The sequence below is a fragment of the Mesoplodon bidens genome (genome assembly GCF_964165515.1).
Source record: "Mesoplodon bidens genome assembly, chromosome: 10".
NCBI classification, from domain to species: domain Eukaryota; kingdom Metazoa; phylum Chordata; class Mammalia; order Artiodactyla; family Ziphiidae; genus Mesoplodon; species Mesoplodon bidens.
This window is the reverse complement of record NC_138172.1, coordinates 13,288,812-13,309,047: the sequence shown is the minus strand read 5'-3', so window position 1 is coordinate 13,309,047 and position 20,236 is coordinate 13,288,812. Positions and strand designations below refer to the sequence as shown.

The following is a 20,236-nucleotide window of genomic DNA, read 5'->3' as shown; positions in this document are numbered from 1 at the left end:
AAGCTGGTCTCTTAAATTCAACCAGAGGACAGTCAGGACACTGAGTCAGCAAGAAGATGGTGGTGAGGGGGGAGGGGAGGTGTGTGAGGTTGAGGTTGGGAGGGGGAGGGGTTCTGAACTAGGACCAGGTGCAGGACAGCCATTCAGAGGAACCCTGTGCCCTCTGTGTACCAGGCCCTGTTCTAGGCACAGGGGAGTGGCCGGCAGTCAGGAAGGGGGACCCCACAAGGGCTGCAGAATGGAGGAGATGGGGACACTCTGAGGCTGGTGTGAAATCAGCTGGTTTGGAATGAGACTGGGTGGGGAAGCCAAGGGACCAGCCACGGCGTTTGTCACAATACAGAGAAATGCAATGATAATAATAATCGCAGATAACAATGATGCTCTTAGTATGTGCCAGTCTCTGCAAGTCAACCTGCTGGTTTAGTTCCCACATAGTATTCGTATTTGGTACATGGGGGACCAAGGCTGGGAGGTTTATAGGTTTGTTCCAGGTCACACAGCTGACCAGGGAGGCCAGGAATTCAGATGCTGGTGGCTTGTGACTCCAGGCCTCTCTCCAAAAAGTTAGATGTTTATACCAATAGGGAGGGAGGGAGAGAGGGAGATGATAGATAGATAGATAGATAGGTTGATAGATAAGGATGCCGGTTCCCAACAAGAAGGGTAGTGAGCTTCCTAGGAAGTTGTACACCGGGTTGTTGAAAAGTGACCTGGGGCACAGGGGGGCGGGGGCAGGGCTCCCAGGTGTAGGGTTCCTGCAGGGAGAACCCATACAGCTCAGGTGTGGTGAGTTCTTTGCTCCACAGTGGTCTAGCTCAGCTGCTTGGACTTCTTCAACTACAAAGGCTGGTCTTTGCTTGTTTGTTTTACTTGGCTTCAGGTGTCTCAGAGTTGTTTTTCACACTCAGACTATCCTACAAGATCAGGGTAGCCAGATAAAGTAGAGGAGGCCCAGTTAAACTTGGATTTCAAAACTAGTACTTTTTTATTATAAGCATGTCTCATGCAACATTTACCGAAAATTCAGATTTAACTGGGCCTCCTCTATTTTTATTTGCTAAATCTGGCAAGTTTATGCAGGGAAGAAGTTGCCTGGTCATTGAGGTAATTCATTTCTAGTGCTAAATTCTAGGGTCTTGCTGATGTGTGATCAGTTCTTTGAAGGTTGATGCCTCTGAGGGTGCCAGCACGAGGTTTGCTGTTTTAAAGTCTCTTTTCTTTGCTGAACTCTCCCACCCCCTTTCCGAGGATGGGGTGTGTGTGTGTCCAGGGAGCTAGGCCCGGATGGCGCTCACAGCTGAAATGGTTTACTGTCTAGCCCTTTAAGAGGAAGCTGGCCGACCTTTGAACTATGACACCAGTTGCTTAAGTGTTGATTTCTTTCCCACAGTTTTCCCCCAGGCTTATGCATTCTTTCATTTTATCACCTGGCAGGGACAAATCTTGGGTTTTCATTTTAATAAATGAAAGAAAACGAATAATACACCTTCACGGGGAAAAGAGCCCACTGGAACTTTAACAAAAGGCACGTGAGTCACGTGAGGCACGTGAGTCACGTGAGCAGAAAGGGCGGTTCGGGCTCCCGGAAGGTCGTTAAGGGCTCCCGGAAGGTCGGTGGGAGGTAGAGGCTCCGGGAGCTAGGGTGCCGGCCGGACGCTGAGGTCGAGGCAGGCGTTTCTGAAGGGAGAGCCACGCCAACCGTGAGTTCTTGTAACTTTTTTGTTAAACTCTGGTGATATTTCTACTGTTCCCACACAGCGTTAATGAGAGAGTGTGCTGCGTAGAGTTCGGTTCTTTCGATATGAGCTGAATAGACTTGTCTAGTTTGGCTTACACTTAAACTGACTTTGTTTTTCATAGTCTAAGTTCAACCAGTTCCTACGCAGTTGTTCAGGGCACTAAGATAAACAGGGCCTCCTTCTCAATTTCGGAGTGTTTCCCCTATAAAGGAGACAGAAAATTTTTAAATAATAAGTGATAAAATAGAATGCAACAGAGGGTACTTGGGGAACATGGACTTCCTGGTGGCAAAGAGCCGAGATTTAGAAGCTAAACTGTCTACAAGATGGGGGAAAAAAAAAAAAAAAAAGATTGAAAAGGCTTGTCCATCAGAGAAAGCTTCAGCCGCGGCTTGGAGGGATGAGGGACATGGTAGTTGTGATTACAGGGGGTGCTCCCCGGGGACGTGGCTGGAGAACTACGGAGAAGCCAAGTCAGAGGGGACTTCGTTTTAAAAGGAGCTTGAACTTGAAGGTGCTGGAGTTATTTAAGGGTTTTGCATAGGGGTAACCTAGGTAGATGTGCTTCTGCTGAGATGTTTCAAAGTAAAGGAAATACCGGAGGCCAGTATACTGAGAGGCTGCTGTGTTGGTCCTAGCTGAGAGATAATGCAGACAGTAGTGTGGACAAAGAATGAGAGTGTTTGGGGGGAAAATGAGAAATGTGCTCCTGTTCAACGTGCAGATAATTCACTGTCAATTCTGTTCGGCGTTTCTCGTTCTGAACTGCATTTACGTTCATATCTATTACCTAAAAGGGGGATACTGGGGAAAAAAACACGGTTAATTCTTTAACAAGAAATAGTTTTTGAAAACTTGGTACCTTGGAACTTGGTCTGTAGGCTGTGGAAGCAGGAATAGCTGCACAGGGGTCATTACGGAGACCCTTGGGCTGACACGAAATCCTATTCTAATTAGGTTTTTCACCTTTAGTCGTGCCCTCAAAGACTGTTTTCGGTTCTCCGTTCTAGCTGCCAGATATCTACTTTTTCTTTAACAAATTAGCACCTAAGGGTTGTTAATTCCACCAGCAGATGGTCCTGACACATACAAACCTCCCCCATGAAAACGTTTGGATTTTTAATCAGGATGTTCTCGGCCCACACGGAGTTCCTCCCCAGGCTGCGTCAATAGCTTCGGGCCTTAAGGCATTTCAGTGAGGCTCAGGTGGCTGAGCTCTTGGCAAACTGCCCTTCCCCCTCTGGTCTCTCCCGGTGCGTCCCCTGCCGAGCTCAGTGCATCGCAGACACTAAATTTCAGATGGGGCTGAAATCCTTATTGGAAAGGCTGTCGTTCAGAACCACTGTTCTGAGCCTGTGACCGTGAAGGCTCTTGGGAGGGAGGTGGCCGTCCACCGTGTCCTGGTGGGAGATGGGAAGAGGCGAGTGCTTACATCTCATCAACCTGCTGACGAAGGTATTTGCTGTGAAGCGTTCACACTCTGATTTGCCATGACAGGGCAGTGAAAACAGGACACACCACTCAAAACCCAAGTCCTTTTGTATAGTAATTTACACATTGCAGCGTAGCCACATCATCAGCAGAAAGAGACCCAGGCTACACCAGCCAGATGGCCAGGCACACGCGAGCCTCCTGGTTATTTCCAATCATGTTCTCACTAGACACCCGTCTTCCTCTCCGTGCTTTCAATTCAGACCTTGATGATCTCTGCCAAATAGCATTCAGTTCCAGCTGTTTGCAAGGAGCTGTGCCGGGGTGGGAAGAGGGTTTAAGAGGGTCCAAGAAGCATTGATCCCTTCTAAGAGTCAGGGACAGTCCCGGAGGCTGCAGATAAAAATGCATTTCACATGAGCCCCATCGTCCTGGATGGCCCATCCTACAGGACAGCCGCTGGAAGAGGGGGGCTGAGGCCCAGAACGAGGCCCCAGAGGCAGGATCAAGCAAACTCTGCTTTGGAAGTTTTCACGAAGGAGGAGACGTGGGGTACACGTTCCCAAAGACTGAGTGTGAGTTCCACAAGCCAGAAAAGGAAGGGCCTAACCCTCTAGGGAGACACCTGGGCTGCTCTCTGCTGCCCTGACACTGATATCCCCAAATCAGGCGGTGGGTCGGGCTCAGTACCAGGGTGACAGCTGCTACTGAGGTGGAGGCAGGTGGGTGTGAAGCCAGCACCTCACCGAACAGAAAGAACTGGCCACACTGGGCATGGCTCTCTCCTTGTCGTCCAGCCTCCTAGGCAGAGGCAGTTTTCACAGTCCTAGGTTTCCGGGCCCCAGTTTGAAAGAGATCAGATGTGGAGTAATAAGTCAAAAAGGGGTAGGGTTTTTTTTTGGGGGGGGGTTTGCAGGGCTTTGCAACAAAACAGTTGGTTTTCAAATTTTGTTATTCAGCGAAATCACCTGGAGCAGCTGTTCTCAAAGTGGGGTCAGGACACCAGCATCAGCGTCACCTGAGAGCTTAGGGGAAGGCAGGTTCTCAGGCCCCCCGGGCCTACTCGGTCACAAGCTCTGATCTGCTTTAACGACCCCGCCAGGTGATTCTGATGTGCTCAGGCTGGAGAATACCTAACCTAAGACTCTTATAGATTCCTAAACACCATTCACAGAGCTTCTAGATCAGGTGATCAGATATTTTGCCAGTCATTGCAGCCATGCCCTCCTGGTCCCAATCCCTAAGCAGGCTTCAGCTTGTTTCCTAACCGTCCCCTCCACATTTCCGGGGTCACTAGTGCCTGTATTCAACCCCTCACTATCCATTTCTTATCTAACATGCTCTCTGAGCCACAGTGATTGCATCTGTCAAACAGGGGCACTAGCACCATGTGGGCTTCTCAGGATTAGAGGTGATGTCTGGGAAGCATCTGGTGCAGCTCCCGACATTTGGTGTCTTAGCTTAGGCTGCTGTAGCAAAGCACCACAGTCTGGGGGGCTTATAAACAACAGAAATTTATTTCTCACAGTTTTGGAGGCTGGAAGTCCCAGATCAAGGTGTCAGCATGCTGGGGTTCTGGTGAGAGTCCTCTTCCTGGTTGCAGAAGGCCAACTTCTCATATCATCACATGGGGGGAAAACTCTTTGGGATCCGTTTGTAGGAGCACTAATCCCATTCGTGAGCATTCCAACCTAGTCACCTGCCCAAGGCCCCACCTCCAAATACCATCACATTGGGGTGTAGAGTTTCACCACGTGAATCGGGGGTGGGGTGCATTCAGTCCATAACTCTTGGAAATAGGCAATAACTGACAGCTGCCAGACTGCTGTGCCTACTGTCCTGGGCCCAGGTCCCTGCTCTTTGCAGTGGATGGTTATCAGAAAAACAACCCCTGGGGACTTCCCCAGTGGTTAAGAATCCACCTGCCAGTGCAGGGGACACGGGTTCGAGCCCTGGTCCAGGAAGATTCCACATGCCGCGGAGCAACTAAGCCCACGCGCCTAGAGCCCGTGCTCCACAATGAGAGAAGCCACTGCAATGAGAAGCCTGCGCACTGCAGTGAAGAGTAGCCCACACTCGTTGCAACTAGAGAAAAGCCCGCGTGCAGCAACGAGGACCCAACGCAACCAAAAAATAATAATAATAAAGAAACGAAAAGAAACGCAACCCCTGGAAGTATTTGGTAGTCAACATGCCTCATTCCTCGATCAGACTGACTAAATCAACTATTCAAAGCATGTCAAGAGTCTGCCATGGTGGAGGTTCGTTCTGAGCCCCGTGACCTTTCCCTGTTCTAAGCTTCCTGCTCCAGGGCCGTGTACAGTCAGCACTGTTTGGATCCCTTCAAGTACCAACTGTCCCTCCTAACCCCTCTCTGCCCAGGACACACCTGTACTTGGTTCTACCTGTAGCCCATGGCCCATCACAAGGGCCACCCATCTAGTTGCAGACTCATACAGGAGGATGTTAGAGGAGGAATTCCTGTCTAGATTGGCATGTTTGTTGGGATACCTGTAGGACCCCTTCCAAACCTCCAAGGCTAGCGTTGCCCCAGTACTACTTGACCAGATGCCCAACAGGTTGCTCTGAAGTCTTTGCAAGCCTTTGCAAGCAGACGTCTTTTCAGAAAATTCATTCTTAATTAAGTGATCCCCTTCCAACACAATCCCACCCAATGCCTTTCTCAGTATATTCCCAGAATATCAAGGCTGGCTTTGAGAATATAATCTTCAAAGAAAATCCTGTCCCCTCCTTTGGTATGGACTGATATGTTAGCTTCTTATGTTTTGAAATTAGTTTGCATCAGATGACACTAACTTGATTGTGCCCATAGAACTTTAGATTCTCTCTCTCTCTCTCTCTCTCTCTCACATACACACATAAACACACACACACACTACTTGAAAGAAAAAGTATTCCAGAACTCAGAATAAAAACACCATGGCTCCCACTTGCTATAGGGAAGATAGTCTTCAATCCAAGTTCACTATTCACTCCAGGATGGTGCAAAATGCTTTCTTCCTGAGATTTTAGCTGATCGTTACCATTGGCAGCTGAACCAGTCAACCTGGCACTACCAGAGTAAACACAGTTGACGTTAGCCTTAATAACTGTCTCTCGTGCAGAAGTGTTTGAGGTGGGTGATGGAGATCAGGAGGCTGGCAGGTGAGGAGGTGCTGCCCTGTGCAGAGATCAGACCTGGCAGGACAGTCAGATGAATCAATGAATCAATCAGCCTGTGTGAGTTAGGGATTTGTCTGGGTGTTTTTCCCCTTGCAGCTAAATTGAGTGTCCGGTAAACTCCAAACTCCCCTTAGCCAAGAAACAGTTGTTCCCATTCCTATCCCCGGGGCTCGTGAGCGTGAGTTGGTTTTGACACTGCTCCAGGGACAATCAAAACACGGAGTCCTCCAGGGTCTCAGATCCAGCCTCCTCCGCATAGCTTATGACTTCAATTTCTGTTTCATTGGAACCAGTTTTCTGCAAAACAAACCATCCTTCCTTAGATGTCTTCTAGAGAACTTTCTGAGTCTTTGAATTTCTTTACAATTGGTTTCAAGTCAATTTTGCTTATGAAAATAGTAAATGGTCACTGAAGAAAATACGGAAAATAAGTAGGAAGAAAACCAAAAAATACCGATGAACTTAACTCCCAAGCACAGCCCACTGTTTGTCTTCAGCCCTTTTTTCTAGATAGAAAGTTATCTTTACAGTTATATGAAGAGCTTTATAAGTGGATTTCTTTCTGCTTAGCATCACATCCTATTTTAAATTCCATACAGCCAGCCCTCGGTATCCACAGGCTTCACGCTTTTACATAATGGACCCGAGCGTCTGCAGATGTTGGTGCCCGCCGGGTCTCCTGGAACCATGCTCCCTGCAGATGCTGAGGGATGACTGTATGTTCTTTGGCTGCCTCATTCTGAATAGTTCCATTGTATGCCATCCACAGTTGACTATCGTCTTCCCTTAAAATAGGGGTATTATGTCCAATTTTGGCTATTATAGATAATGCTGATATTAATTACAAAATTCATGACCAAAAAAATACCTCCTGTAAGAGATTGTATTCTTTGTCCCCATTTACTCATGCAGCACATCTTTTTCATATTTTTTAAGTGAAGTATAGTTGATTTACAGTGTTGTACCAGTCTCTGCTGGACAGCAAAGTGACTCAGTTCTACACATATATATTATTTTTTTGTATTCTTTTCCATTATGGTTTATCACAGGATATTGAATACAGTTCCCTGGGCTATACATTAGGAGCTTGTTATTTATCCATCCTATATATAATAGTTTGCATCTGCTAATCCCAAACTCCCAGCCCATCCCTCCCCCCCACCCCACCCTTGACAGCCAAAAGTCTGTTCCCTATGTCTATGAGTCTGTTTCTGTTTTGTAGATAGGTTCATTTGTGCCATATTTTAGATTCCACATATAAGTGATATTATATGGTATTTGTCTTTCTCTTTCTGACTGACTTCACTTGATATGATAATCTCTAGTTGCATCCATGTTGCTGCCAATGGCATTATTTCATTCTTTATGACTGAGTAGTATTCCATTGTACTCTATATATACACCACATCTTCTTTATCCATTCATCTGTCGATGGACATTTAGGTTGTTTCCATGTCTTGGCTATTGTTAACAGTGCTGCTGCTGTGAACACAGGGGTGCATGTATCTTTTTGAATTATAGTTTTGTCCAGGACTGGGATTGCTGGATCATATGGTAGTTCTATTTTTAGTTTTCTGAGGAACCTCCATACTGTTTTCCATAGTGGCTGCACCAACTTACATTCCCACCAACAATGTAGGAATCATTCCACACGTTTGTTTTTTTGGCTGCACTGGGTCTTAGTTGCAGCACGTGGGATCTTTTTTAGTTGCGGCACATGGGCTCTCAGTTGCAGCATGCATGTGGGATCTAGTTCCCTGACCAGGGATTGGACCCAGGTCCCCTGCATTGGGAGCATGGAGTCTTAACCACTGCACTGCCAGGGAAGTCCCAGCACGTCATTTTTTGTACTGGACACCACGTGATGCATTGAATACGCAGTGATGAACACTGCAGCTGTGCTCTTTGCCTTATGTACTTTTAATAGGTTGTTGTCTACTTAATCTCAGAAGGAAACCTCTCCGGTTACCAGCGTAGAAACAATGAATGGCTGGAAACCAGTCTGTAACAAATGGAAAGCTCAGAATAAGAGTTTTTGCAGTGCGTCTTTTTTATCGCTGAAAAGCTCATCCCCCTGCTTCCTCCCTCCCTCTCCTCCCACCAGAACCTGTGTCTTGAACGTTACAGAACAGTTTCTAACTCAGGCCTGGACAAGCAAAAACATGCTTAACAGCCTCTCTGGGTTGGCAGTTACCCTCTGAACCCCAGGATTCTGGGTACCAACATCAAGCTTAGAGGTGTGAGCTGTGATGAAAAGCACAGGGTTTCCTCTCCCACCAGCGGGAGGCTTCCTGGCGGTTTGCCCATAACTCTAATGGGCCCCCTCGTTGTCCTTGTAGCAAAGGCCCCAAAAGTGGGTTGCACAGGCTCTGCCTTTGAAGGTAGAGGCTGGGGCCCTGCCGCACGTGGCCCAGCTGTGATCAGCTCTGTACTGAGGCACCTACTCCTCCAGGTGGAGGTGGTAGAACTGAGAGCAGGAGGTGACCCTTCATTTCCCCAGTTCTCCCCACTCTCCCCCTCCACCCTGCGGCCCTCCCGCCCCACCCCGTCCCTCTCACTGATCTGTTTTTCCCGACCCGCTGCAATGTGAGAGGAGAGTGCGTTGTCCGGAAGAGCTTGGCAGTGATGGGTTTTGACATGAATCCTTTGCTTATTCTGAAACCAGCCTGTCTACCCCAAGAGTTGTTGTTTTGCACACATGACTTGATGTTTGGTTTTTCTTTTTTGTGCTGCATTGGGTCTTAGTTGTGCGGGCTTCTCTCTGGTTTTGGTGTGTAGGTTTTCTCTTCTCTAGCTGTGGCCCGCAGTCTCCAGGGCGTGTGGGCTCTGTAGTTTGCGGCACACGGGCTCTCTAGTTGAGGCGCTGACCTCAGTAGTTGTGGCGCTGGCTTAGTTGCCCCGCGGCATGTGGGATCTTAGTTCTCCAACCAGGGATCAAAGCCACGTTCCCTGTACTGGAAGGCGGATTCTTTACCACTGAACCACCAGGGAAATCCCCATAACTTGATTTTAATTAACAACAAACCGCAAACTTACACGGTAAGCTGTTGAGCCAGTTTCTTTTACCAACCTCAGAACGTGCAAGGAAATCTTAGGGGGCTGTGAAGGGAAGTGAGATGCCAGCACTAAGGTGTCCTACGAAGAGGCTGGGACAGGTGACCCGAGTCAGGCACGAGTGTGCCAGATCCAGGAGCGATCCACAGCACGAATTCACAGGAGGCGAAACAAGCTTCACAGTGCAGCACACTTTCCTTCCAGAAAGGCTACGGGTTAACCAGAGCAAGCCCGTGGTCCCCCTGATAAAGGAGACCACAAGGGTGGAACTGAGGGTAGGCGTGACTCTTGGACCAGCCTCGATTCTCTGCTTCAGGAGGTCGGTAACTGTCATCCGCTAAATCATCCCAAACACCCGAACTGCGAACTCTAAAGAAAGGTCACCGCTTACTGCAGTGATTCATTTTGGTGAGTGAGTGATCGACCCAAACGCCCTTACAACCAGTCACCAGTTGACTCATCCTACCATGAGTAACTTTATCAGAGAGAAAATGAAATTTGTTAAGAAAATTGCTTGATGAGGGTCTGCAGTCTGCAGCCCGTGGGCTGAGTCTGGCTCATTGCCTGGTTTTGTAAATAAAGTTTTATTGGCCAGAACCGTTTGCATATCATCTGTGGATGTTTTCCCACTACAGTGGCAGTGTGATAAAGCATTTGGCCCTTGAATGTTTACTATCTGGCTCTTCACAGAAGGTCGGCTGGCCCCTGATCTAAATAACCATTCAATTTAAGGACAGATTTAACAAGCAACCTGCAATACACTGAACATCACAAGACCTTGCTGACAAAAATTAAAGAAAACCTACAAAAATAAGGTGAGATGTCACATTTACAGATTGGAAGACTCGTTATGTTTAAGATGTCACTTCTCGGGCCTCCCTGGTGGCGCAGTGGTTGAGAGTCCGCCTGCCGATGCAGGGGATACGGGTTCGTGCCCCGGTCCGGGAGGATCCCATATGCCGCGGAGCAGCTGGGCCCGTGAGCCATGGCCGCTGAGCCTGTGCATCCGGAGCCTGTGCTCCGCAACGGGAGAGGCCACAACAGTGAGAGGCCCACGTACCGCAAAAAAAAAAAAAAAAAAAAAAAAGATGTCACTTCTCCCCAAATGCACCTATAATACAAGACAGTCCTGATCAGGATCCCAGCAGCTTTTTTTGTTGAAATTGATAAACTGGCTCTAAAATTTATATGGAAATAAAAAGGACCTAGAATAACCAAAACAACTTTGAACAGTTACGTTTGGAAGCCTTACACTACCTGGTCTCCAAGTTTACAATAAAGCTCTAGTCATCAAGACAGTATTATATTAGCATAAAGATAGACAAATAGATCAATGCAACCTAATAGTCCAGAAATAGACACAGATATACATGAACAACTTATTTTTAACAAAGATGCCAAGGCATTTCACTAGGGAAAGGATGACTTCTACCATGTGATGCTAGAACCATTGGATGCCATTGGTAAGTGAGCATTCAGTTAAGCCTGAGTGCTCTGAATGGTTAACAGCGCCTAAGAAAACATATTTGGGGAAATCATTTGCCTTTTCTGTGGTTCTTTATACTAAGGAACTAGGAAAAATCCCTCTGAAAAGCTTTACTGATTGGGGTACCCATGTGTAGAAACATTGATTGTTAGAACGTCAGAGCTAAACAGGTCATTGGACCATCTCATCTGTGCCCCTTACTGTGCAGAAATGGAAGTCAGGGCCCATGGGGTTGAAGGAATTGCCCAGGGTCTGGGTGATAAGAGCTGGGTGATAGAAAATAAAAGTTCAAGTCTGACTGGTGAGGACACTCATAATTGAGTAGGACCTTTGCAATATTCAAAGACTGTAATGAACATATATTAAAACAGTCAGCCGAAGAGCAGAATGACTAAAGCAACGTGAAGTCACCTGTCCTCCTGGGTAAAGACCCTGCCTTGTAACATGGAAAACGAATGACCCAGTGACAGATCCCTGGGGACCCAACCCTGGGCAGATATGACATATAATAAGAACCTTCAATATTACCTCATAGTTGACAGTTACAAAGAATTCTTTAATATTACTCTTTGGTGCCGGAACAGGTGGAAACAACTTGGTCCATAAGTGGCACCTGAAAACAGAGTAAAGGAGGGAAATAGATAAGCAAGAACAGCCTTTCTTGTCCTTAAATATCTACTCTAATACTTGACCTAGTTAATCCCTGGACCTGCTGTTTTGTGAATTCAAAATCGTCATTGACTAAGACTTCCAAATATCTACAGTGTAATAATAGTTGAAGACCTTGGGGGTACTACAAGGCTCTGATGTGACTTCTGAATCATCCAAGAAAGACAAAATGGCAATTGCTTCATGTTGGTGCATGTTACCAGGCCTGATTTCTGAAAATGATGTACATCAAGTGCGTGGGGCCCCAGGGTTACCCACGATGCTGGCCCCTCCCCCTAGGTGCCAGTTCTCAGGGTTTACTGTCTTTTTCTTCTCCTTTGAGCTGCCAACCGCCCCCCCCAGCCTATAGATGCCATCTGATAAGACATTTATAATAGTGAAGCTGTTTAAAATAAGTCACTTTCTAAATTATGAAAAAGCTAAGATAGAACATGTTCTGCAGCCTCCTAAGTGGCACTTGGCCATCCTGGACGCCAGAAGGGATGAGAAGTTCTTATGGGGCCATTTGTAAGCTCTCGGTTTGGCCACCAAATCTGCGTGACACTTCTAGAATCTGTGTCTGACCTGGGAACGATCAGCCAGTAAGGGACTGGATGACCGAAGGACCAGGGTAGGAGTTGGTGCCTCGTGATTGGGGATCATAACAGGAGGCACCAGAGTGAGTTCAGCGTCCAATGGGATGCCTTCCTTTACCCAAGACGGAACAAGCACGCCCTGGGGGCTCAACAGAGGCAACCAAGTACGGAGTGGAAGGCAGTCAGGGAATCAAAAAAACACAAATGTAAAAACCTTCATAGAGGGACTTCCCTGGCATTCCTGTGGTTAAGAATCCACACTTCCACTGCAGGGAGCACGGGTTTGATGCCTGGTTGGGGAACTCAGATCCCGCATGCCACGCTGTGCAGCCAAAAAAAAAATCCTTCACGGAGATGAATAATAGACTGTCGGCAAATTCAGGAAGGGGGTATCTAACGACTGAGGGCTGTGTTGTGCTCTGTGTCCAGTTTCTGTAAATCACCTACTGTTTCCCAGTTTTTTATTTGGTCCACACTCATCTTGGAAAGGCTGTCCAGGAAGACACAAAAACATCGTAAATTCCACCTGATAACGAGAACCCTCCATCCAGTGGATGCATGGCAAGAAGGTAAAAATCCAATATTTATTTATTTTATTTATTTATTTTTTATTTTTTCTTTTTGCGGTATGCGGGCCTCTCACTGTCGCGGCCTCTCCTGTTGCGGAGCCCAGGCTCCGGACGCGCAGGCCCAGCGGCCATGGCTCACGGGCCCAGCCGCTCCGCGGCATATGGGATCCTCCCAGACCGGGGCACGAACCCGTATCCCCTGCATCGGCAGGCGGACTCCCAACCACTGCGCCACCAGGGAGGCCCCAAAAAATCCAATATTTAGATCCCAGTGAAAGCACCCAAATAAAAAGAATACCTACATTCTGCAGATGAGTGAGAAAATTAACAAGATCAAGCAGATGGTCACCGTAACTGCAATAAAGAACCATTTTGTCCAGGGTTTCGGCTCATTGTTTCCTAATGAAAAAAAAAAAAGAAATCAGAACTAGAATCATCAGCAGAAAAGAGAGATGACTACACTAGGGCATAAGGGGGCTTGGGTCTGGGTTGAAGGTGCTGGGTGATGCTGGGAAAGTAGCTGAACCTCCCAAAGCTTTAAATTTCTCATCTGTAAAATGGGGCAGTGTGGGCAGGGAGCATCCATCTCACAAAGTTGATACAAGAGTGAAATGAAATAACGGCGATGGCAATGAGGCCACTTTTAATCTTGAGGCATTATTTAATCAGCAGATATTTATGGAGTATATTTTAGGTAATATGCCAGCTGGATCTTGGAGCTTAGCAGCTTTTGGTGAGTACTAAGGTTTTTAGGTGAAAAAGGTACAAAAATGTAAACCTACTCAGTAACCTAATTGCAGTACAGTCAAAACATTTTACAAAGTTGGACTTTTAGAGGAAGTACAGTGTGGGATAATACTCATAGTTCACAGCAAAGGTATCAGACTCGGTTGTAAGTTTACAATCTGAATTATCCTCACAACACCTCTTACGATTATACCTGTTTTCACAGATGGAAACGTAGATGCTAAGTTGATTCAGTACAGAAAGTATAAATATGCCACATGCTGCCTGACTATCTAGTTAAATTTGCTTCTAATCTGTGCTCAAGGATAGGTTCTTCTGTGGGCTTTGATGATAGCTTTGGGGTGTGTGTGATTTTTTTTTTTAAGGTACTGGAAATACCTTCAAGAAAAACCCAAGGCCATTTACCAAATGGTGTTTAAAGGGTAACCTGCTTGCTAAACTGTCTGATTCATTACTAGAGAAGAATGCAAATCTTGAGTTATCTCCCTGAATGCATGGGTCCTTTCTGTGTTCATTCGTTCCTTTATCCACCCATTTAGCCAGTATTTATTGGGCTCCTATTATGTGTGGGACATTATACATGTTGCTGGGAGACAGCGTTAAAAGAAAACATGTGAACCCTCCCTTCCTGCAATTGAGGGAAGAAGTCGATAAGCAAATAAAGACACAGGTAATTTAGTGACAGCCGCTCTAAGTACAGAGGTGAGATGTACACCCCACCCCGGGAGAAGCAGGTCCTAGTCCTTGGTTTGCCGTTAACGGTTTCTATTATAAAATAAGTGAATGTAAGTGGAATTTTCAAGTCCCTTGTAAATATCTTAAGACTTCCAAAAGCCCCAAAGTACTTAAAACTCAAATCTTTCCAGGTATCAGGATGGAGAGATGTCTTGAGGATTTAATGCTAATGATTCCATTGTTGCCTTGATCTCGTGCACTTTTTTTTTTGTTTTTCTGGCCTCCTGAGAACTCTTAGTTGAGGTTTATCTTCTACCTCCCAAAAGCTTTAATCTCTCCTCCTTCATCTCCTCCCTTCTGCTTTCAGGTATTCAGAGAGTCCTTTATCTTGAATAAGCCGTTACTTTGCCCTGCCATCTCTCCCAACTATTACCCAATACCTCCTTACTTTGTTTCCCAGCCTCATTTCTTTTTTTTTTTTTTTTTTTTTTTTGCTGTACGTGGGCCTCTCACTGTTGTGGCCCCTCCCGTTGTGGAGCACAGGCTCCGGACGCGCAGGCTCAGCGGCCATGGCTCACGGGCCCAGCCGCTCCGCGGCACGTGGGATCTTCCCGGACCGGGGCACGAACCCGTTTCCCCTGCATCGGCAGGCGGACTCTCAACCACTGCGCCACCAGGGAAGCCCTAGCCTCATTTCTTGAATAAGGGATTCAGGCAGCTTCATTTTCCCATCTCAGAAAGCACTTTAAAAATTTGCTGGTGGCTTCCTCCTGGCTGAAGCCAAAGGACGGTCAGTTTCTCTTTCCAACTTTATTTTTCCTGACCTCCCTCCTGAATTTCAGATTTGATGGTTGCATCCACCTGGAAACCAAGCCACTGGCTCCTTTACCCAAATATTCCTCTTCTTCAATATCATTTCCTTCCCCGCTTTCTAATTTCAACTGCCCCTCACCGCTCAGCCTTAACCCTTTGGTATTTTCCACTATGGTCTATTCTTTGAACTTTGAAATGTTTTTTAATTCCATGGCATCCTCTCCCGAGTCTTTATCCCTGCCCAGCTCCCAGTCTGGATCTGAGACTGCCTGTAGGTGGAACCCACTGGGATGTGTCTCAAAGCTGACAACGTTCAAAACCAAACTCACACCTTTCTTCACATCAAAACAACTTCCCTCATAACTTCCCCATTCTGATCTCCCCTCTTCCAAGATCCCAAACTGGAATCCTTGGAAGGCATTTGGATTCTTCTCATTCTCTGTAGCCCCTCCCTCCTTTCCTCATCCACTTGGTTTACACCAGTACATCACACCCAACCATAAATAAAAGAGAACCAGCCATATGTATACACATATCCCCTCCCTTTTGGATTTCCCTCCCATCCAGGTCACCACAGAGCACTGAGTAGAGTTCCCCATGCTATACAGCAGGCCCTCACTAGTTATCTATTTCATACCCAATGGCATATATATGTCCATCCCAACCTCCCAATTCATCCCACCCCCCTTTCTCCCCACCACCGGTGTCCACACGTTTGTTCTTTACATCTGTGTCTCTATTTCTGCTTTGCAAATAGGTTCATCTGTACCATCATAAATGCAATATATGCATGCTTTTGTGTCATGTCTTTGCCTAGTCTGGAAACCTGGATTCTATTCTTAGCTTGTTGTGAAGGTGGCCGTTCTGGGCCTCAGTTTCCTCATCTGCAAAAATGAGAAAGTTGAACTCTGACCCTTAAGAATGCTCTCAATCCAGCACATTTTTTAGTACCCCTGACCCAATCCACGGCATTGTCGTTTGGTGTATACTGACCTCTCACAAAATTGACTTTAGTATATTTTCATTGGTGAAAGTTGGAAAGTTGTAGAAAAGAACAAAAAATAAAAGTTATCAGAAACCAGCAGTCACCAATAGCTTATCTTCTACACATGTTTTGACATTCCCTTTTTAGTTACCAGACACTCTGCAAAGTGTTCACCTTGCAATCTCACTTGAATTCTCACAGCAGTGCTTCAGGGTGGGCGCTGCTGTCCTAGTTTGATGGATGGAGGAGCTGTCGCAGAGAAGGGTGGAGGGGGTCAGCTGAGGACCACAGCTAGTAGCTGGGGGTGAAGCCCAGGACGTGCTGAGCAGCTGTGCTCTTAACCACGGTGCAGGGACCCCGTCCCACTGCCCACCACCCCCAAACCCAGGACCCACTGCATGGGCAGGCGCTTCACGGAACACATCCTAAACATTTCTCTGTCACGGAATACCCTCCCGAGCATCCTCTTCCCGGCTGGATACCACTTCCTTCCAAGGCAGCCCTGTTTTGTTGTGGTGTCTCAGCTGTTGGGTGTGGCTGGGTTTGCGGGCTATGTCTGCAGTAGAAGGGGGCTGCCTTGTAAGCTACCAGTCCTTCCGATGCTCCCTGGGCTCTAGCCAGGACTGAATCACTTTATTTAAAATCTCTGACCATGGCGTTGAAAAAGAAGTTTCATGTATTTATAGCTGTTTTACAAACAGGTGGTAGCCACACTTTGGCTCTCTGGGGCTCTGCTTTTCATCATTTTACAAACCTTTTATTTTCCCAAATCCCATAGACACTCACTGGTTCTAGGATTAGTATTCAGTTCTCTGGATTGTCACCGAGTGTCCCGTTAAACCTAGTTTTTACTGCACTTGCACGTAGCTAATATAAAGAGCAACTGGGACGAACTACTACCGTGAAATCGAATACCAGCTCGCTTTATTTCCCACTCTGATTTCCTGAATAAGGGATTCTGCCTGCCTCATTGCCCCATCTCTGAAACTCACTGTAGCGCACTCTGAACCATTATGCAAGTCCCCTAACAAGTACATTCAGAAACTCTAGACTCATATACATGGAATATAAATTTAGCAAGGGTTATGCCAGTAGCAAAATTATTCCTGTTTGCAAGTAGGTTAAACAGGTGAAGCTTGAGTCCTGCAGAAAGAATGAGTGGTGTTTTCAATATTATCAGGGTGGCACCCTGAGTCCCGTTGGCATCTCAAATTGTGCAATTCTCTGCAGGCTGGTATGTCAGGTCCTGATAAAAGTGCCGTTCACTTCTGAGCGTGCTTACACAAACCTTTTCAGTTAAACCACTCTCTAGCTGTTCACTTGAGCGCTCACAGTGATAAGTGAAGATTCTCTCTGAATTAACAAAACCTCTTTGGAGAGGCAACTGATTTTATTTCTTTCGATCAAAAGAAAGTTAGTGGTGCATGCAGGGTACTGTGTGGAAAGCAAAGTCACCGTCACTGCCTGGAGGGAGGGGGCACATGAGTCATTTCTCCCCTCCTGGTTTCTGCAGTGTCCCACCTTGCTTCAGAACTACTCCCCTACCGCCACCTGAGAACAGAGCTAACCCCCCAGACAGCAGAGCCGAGGTTAGCTTTACCTGCAAAGAAAACCTAAACTGGCACGTAAATTCAGTGCAAGAAAAAGGTTTCACATGTTCACTACCAAATGGAAATTGCTTGGGGATTATCTACCGTTACGTTATTTATTAATGCAAAAACGAAGTTGAGAGTCAGTTATGTAAGTAAAATGAATTAAAGACAGCACCTCCTCTGACTTCACTGAAGGTAGAACAGGGGTACAGTTCCCACTGACAATGTATATTGTTCCGGTCAAAATGATTAAGAATTTCAATTCTGTAAAAGTTGGGAGGCCCCTCGGTACATCATTAATTTGAATTCTGGGGTCTCTGACGTTGGACATTTTCATAAGAACAAGCGTTTCAAGGTAACTTGAATCTTTTTTCTGACTCAAGAATGAGTTTTCTGCCGTTAACACGGAAGCCACAGATGTCTCTTTTCAAGAAATTGATGGGCGCCACTGTTAGGTTATGCAGAGATGAGCTTTAGAAAGACTAAGTCGCAAAGCCTGTCCTGCCAAGGAGAAGAAGCCCTTCAGACTCTGCACCTCATTCTAGGATGTTCTCCCAATATTGCCAACTTGGAGCATTTGGGAGCTCAGCTGTCTGGTTTCTGGGTGACCTTGGCTCCCTCAGTTTCTGACGTCTCGACCATTTAACCTTGAGAATTAGCCAACTAATGAAAATTCTGCTCGTGCTGTATGTCCTGGGAGTGTATGGTGGGAAAGGGACAGAGGGGGACGAATAGCATGGTGGGCAGAGAGAATCAGGCCCTGGCCCTCGTCCCAGCTCTGCCTCTGGCTGCCCTCAGAGCTTTGTCAAGTCATGTGCCTCCCGGTGCTGCGGCCCCACTTGTTCTAGAATTGTGTGATCTTTGTAGTTCAGACTAATAACTCTCAGAAGGTCGATTTGGTTTGGAGGCTTGTTCCACCCTTAAGCTGTTCATACAAGTATGACTTCTAGGGATTCCATATTGCATTTGAATCTAATTTCAGACTCAGCAATAGGTTCTGCAGGAAAAGAGCTCATTAGTAAATTGATGGGGCTCTTCCAGTGAAGCAGCCCTACTCTGTTAAACCAGCAGGCGCTGGGAGGAGTTCTGAGGGCACTGACAGGGCTGGATAACTGAGAGGATGCAGGTGCATTAGTCTACGAAGCCTCCTGCACTTGTCTCTCATTAGAGCGGGAGGCTGCGGCGGCGTCTGTGAAGGGACCCGCCAAGCCGGTCACAGGCTCACAATGCAAGCAAAAATCATAAGCCAGTCCTTTGGGTGGGTGAGCTTTCTAAGGCAGCTGTCAAGTGGATTGTGGGAGGTTTTTTTTTTTTAGGGGAAAAAAATCCCTTTACCTGATTTCGGGAGAGTGAAAGAGAGGGGTCGGCAAATGCAGCCTCAGTGGACGGAACATAGGTAGTCCAGGGTCCAGAGCAAAATGCACAGAACGTGTTCTGTGTTCATCTGGGGAAATTGGGCTCAGTGACCCAAAATATGGAAAGGACATGGAGATGCTTGGGATGGGGGGTGTGTGGGGGTGTACCTTTGCGCACTCAGGATTCCCTAGAGGGATCACTGCCGTACTGTTGGTCTGCATTTGTCCCCAGTAGGACACGACCTGATGAAACTAAATAGAGAACTCCTCTTTGCCATCTTCTTCTTCTTTGCAGACAGCACCAAGAGGTGTGTGCTTTCTGGGGCCCTAGGCAACCCAGAACTTTCTTCCCTGTAAGGGGTTTGCTGGCCCTGTTCTACCAACCTGCTAAAGCAACTGAAAGCTGGCTGCAGAGGCTGCAGTCTTCACGTAGAAGTAAGAAACAGGGGTGAAGCGCTTTCATCCTGATTCGGCCGCTTGCAACAGAGGTGACCCTGAGCAGGGAGCCCTCAGGAGCTTCCATCACCTGCTTTGTTCAACAGGGATAAGAACTGGCTGAGTTATTCCTGTAAAGTGATTGGCCCGGTGCTAGTTCATAGTAGGTGTTCAATGAATGTTATTATAACTGTGATTATGATTAAACACATCGTGTCAGCAGTAAGGCATCAAGATAATTTCCCTAAATCATCAAAGCCAGGCTAAGATTGGAGCCCTTTCAGAATCCTCAGAAGGCAGAGTCATAAGCTCAGGCCTGGAGGGAAAGAAAACACCAAATATTGAAGATACGAGGGAGGAGGAAAGGGCATAAAGCACGGTGGTCCTCACCCCAAGGAGGTTTGTATTAACATGAACGCTGTGGACACCTCCTAAGGGGGTATTTAGACCAGAGTAGCCTGAAGAGGTCAATGAAAATGTCCCCATTGCTTGGGCTCCATGGAGGCTGACCAGCTCATGAGCTGGCACGGCAACCCTTTCACTGCCGCCAGTCTCCACAGCCAATCCTCCTGCCTCTGTCTCCCTGGCTGGCACTGTCACCCACGGGGTGACAAGCACTACAGAAAGAGCGTGACGTGGACCCAGTCCTGTGGCTGTGTTCTACGTCCGGGCCCATCACTTCCTAGCTCTGTCACTTGGGGTAGTTCCTTAACCCCTGTGCGTGTCTTTGCTCATCTGTAAATTAGGAAAATCCTGTGTTTGTGAAGATACATAAGATAACATAGGTGAACACGCCAAGCACAGTGCCTGCCCCAAGAGGGGAGTCCCACCTTCCTCCCATCATCTGGCGGGCCCATCTCGAGGCCGAGGTCACGCGTGGCAGTCTGGTGTGGACACCACACCTCCAGGCGGCCGGGCCTGAAAG

General features: G+C 47.0%; 1 protein-coding gene across 1 annotated transcript in view; it reads right to left on the bottom strand.

Annotated features, from left to right (window-relative positions):
* Positions 1 to 6,566: 6,566 nt before the first annotated feature.
* Positions 6,567 to 20,236, bottom strand: part of IL5RA (interleukin 5 receptor subunit alpha) — a gene marked incomplete at both ends in the record, with an annotated part of 29,865 nt that continues 16,195 nt past the window's right edge. Inside the window, 3 exons of the mRNA XM_081246640.1 lie at positions 6,567 to 6,653; positions 11,425 to 11,509; positions 13,012 to 13,108. Coding sequence (XP_081102766.1) covers positions 6,567 to 6,653; positions 11,425 to 11,509; positions 13,012 to 13,108 — 269 coding nt within the window. The remainder of the gene's footprint in view (positions 6,654 to 11,424; positions 11,510 to 13,011; positions 13,109 to 20,236) is intronic.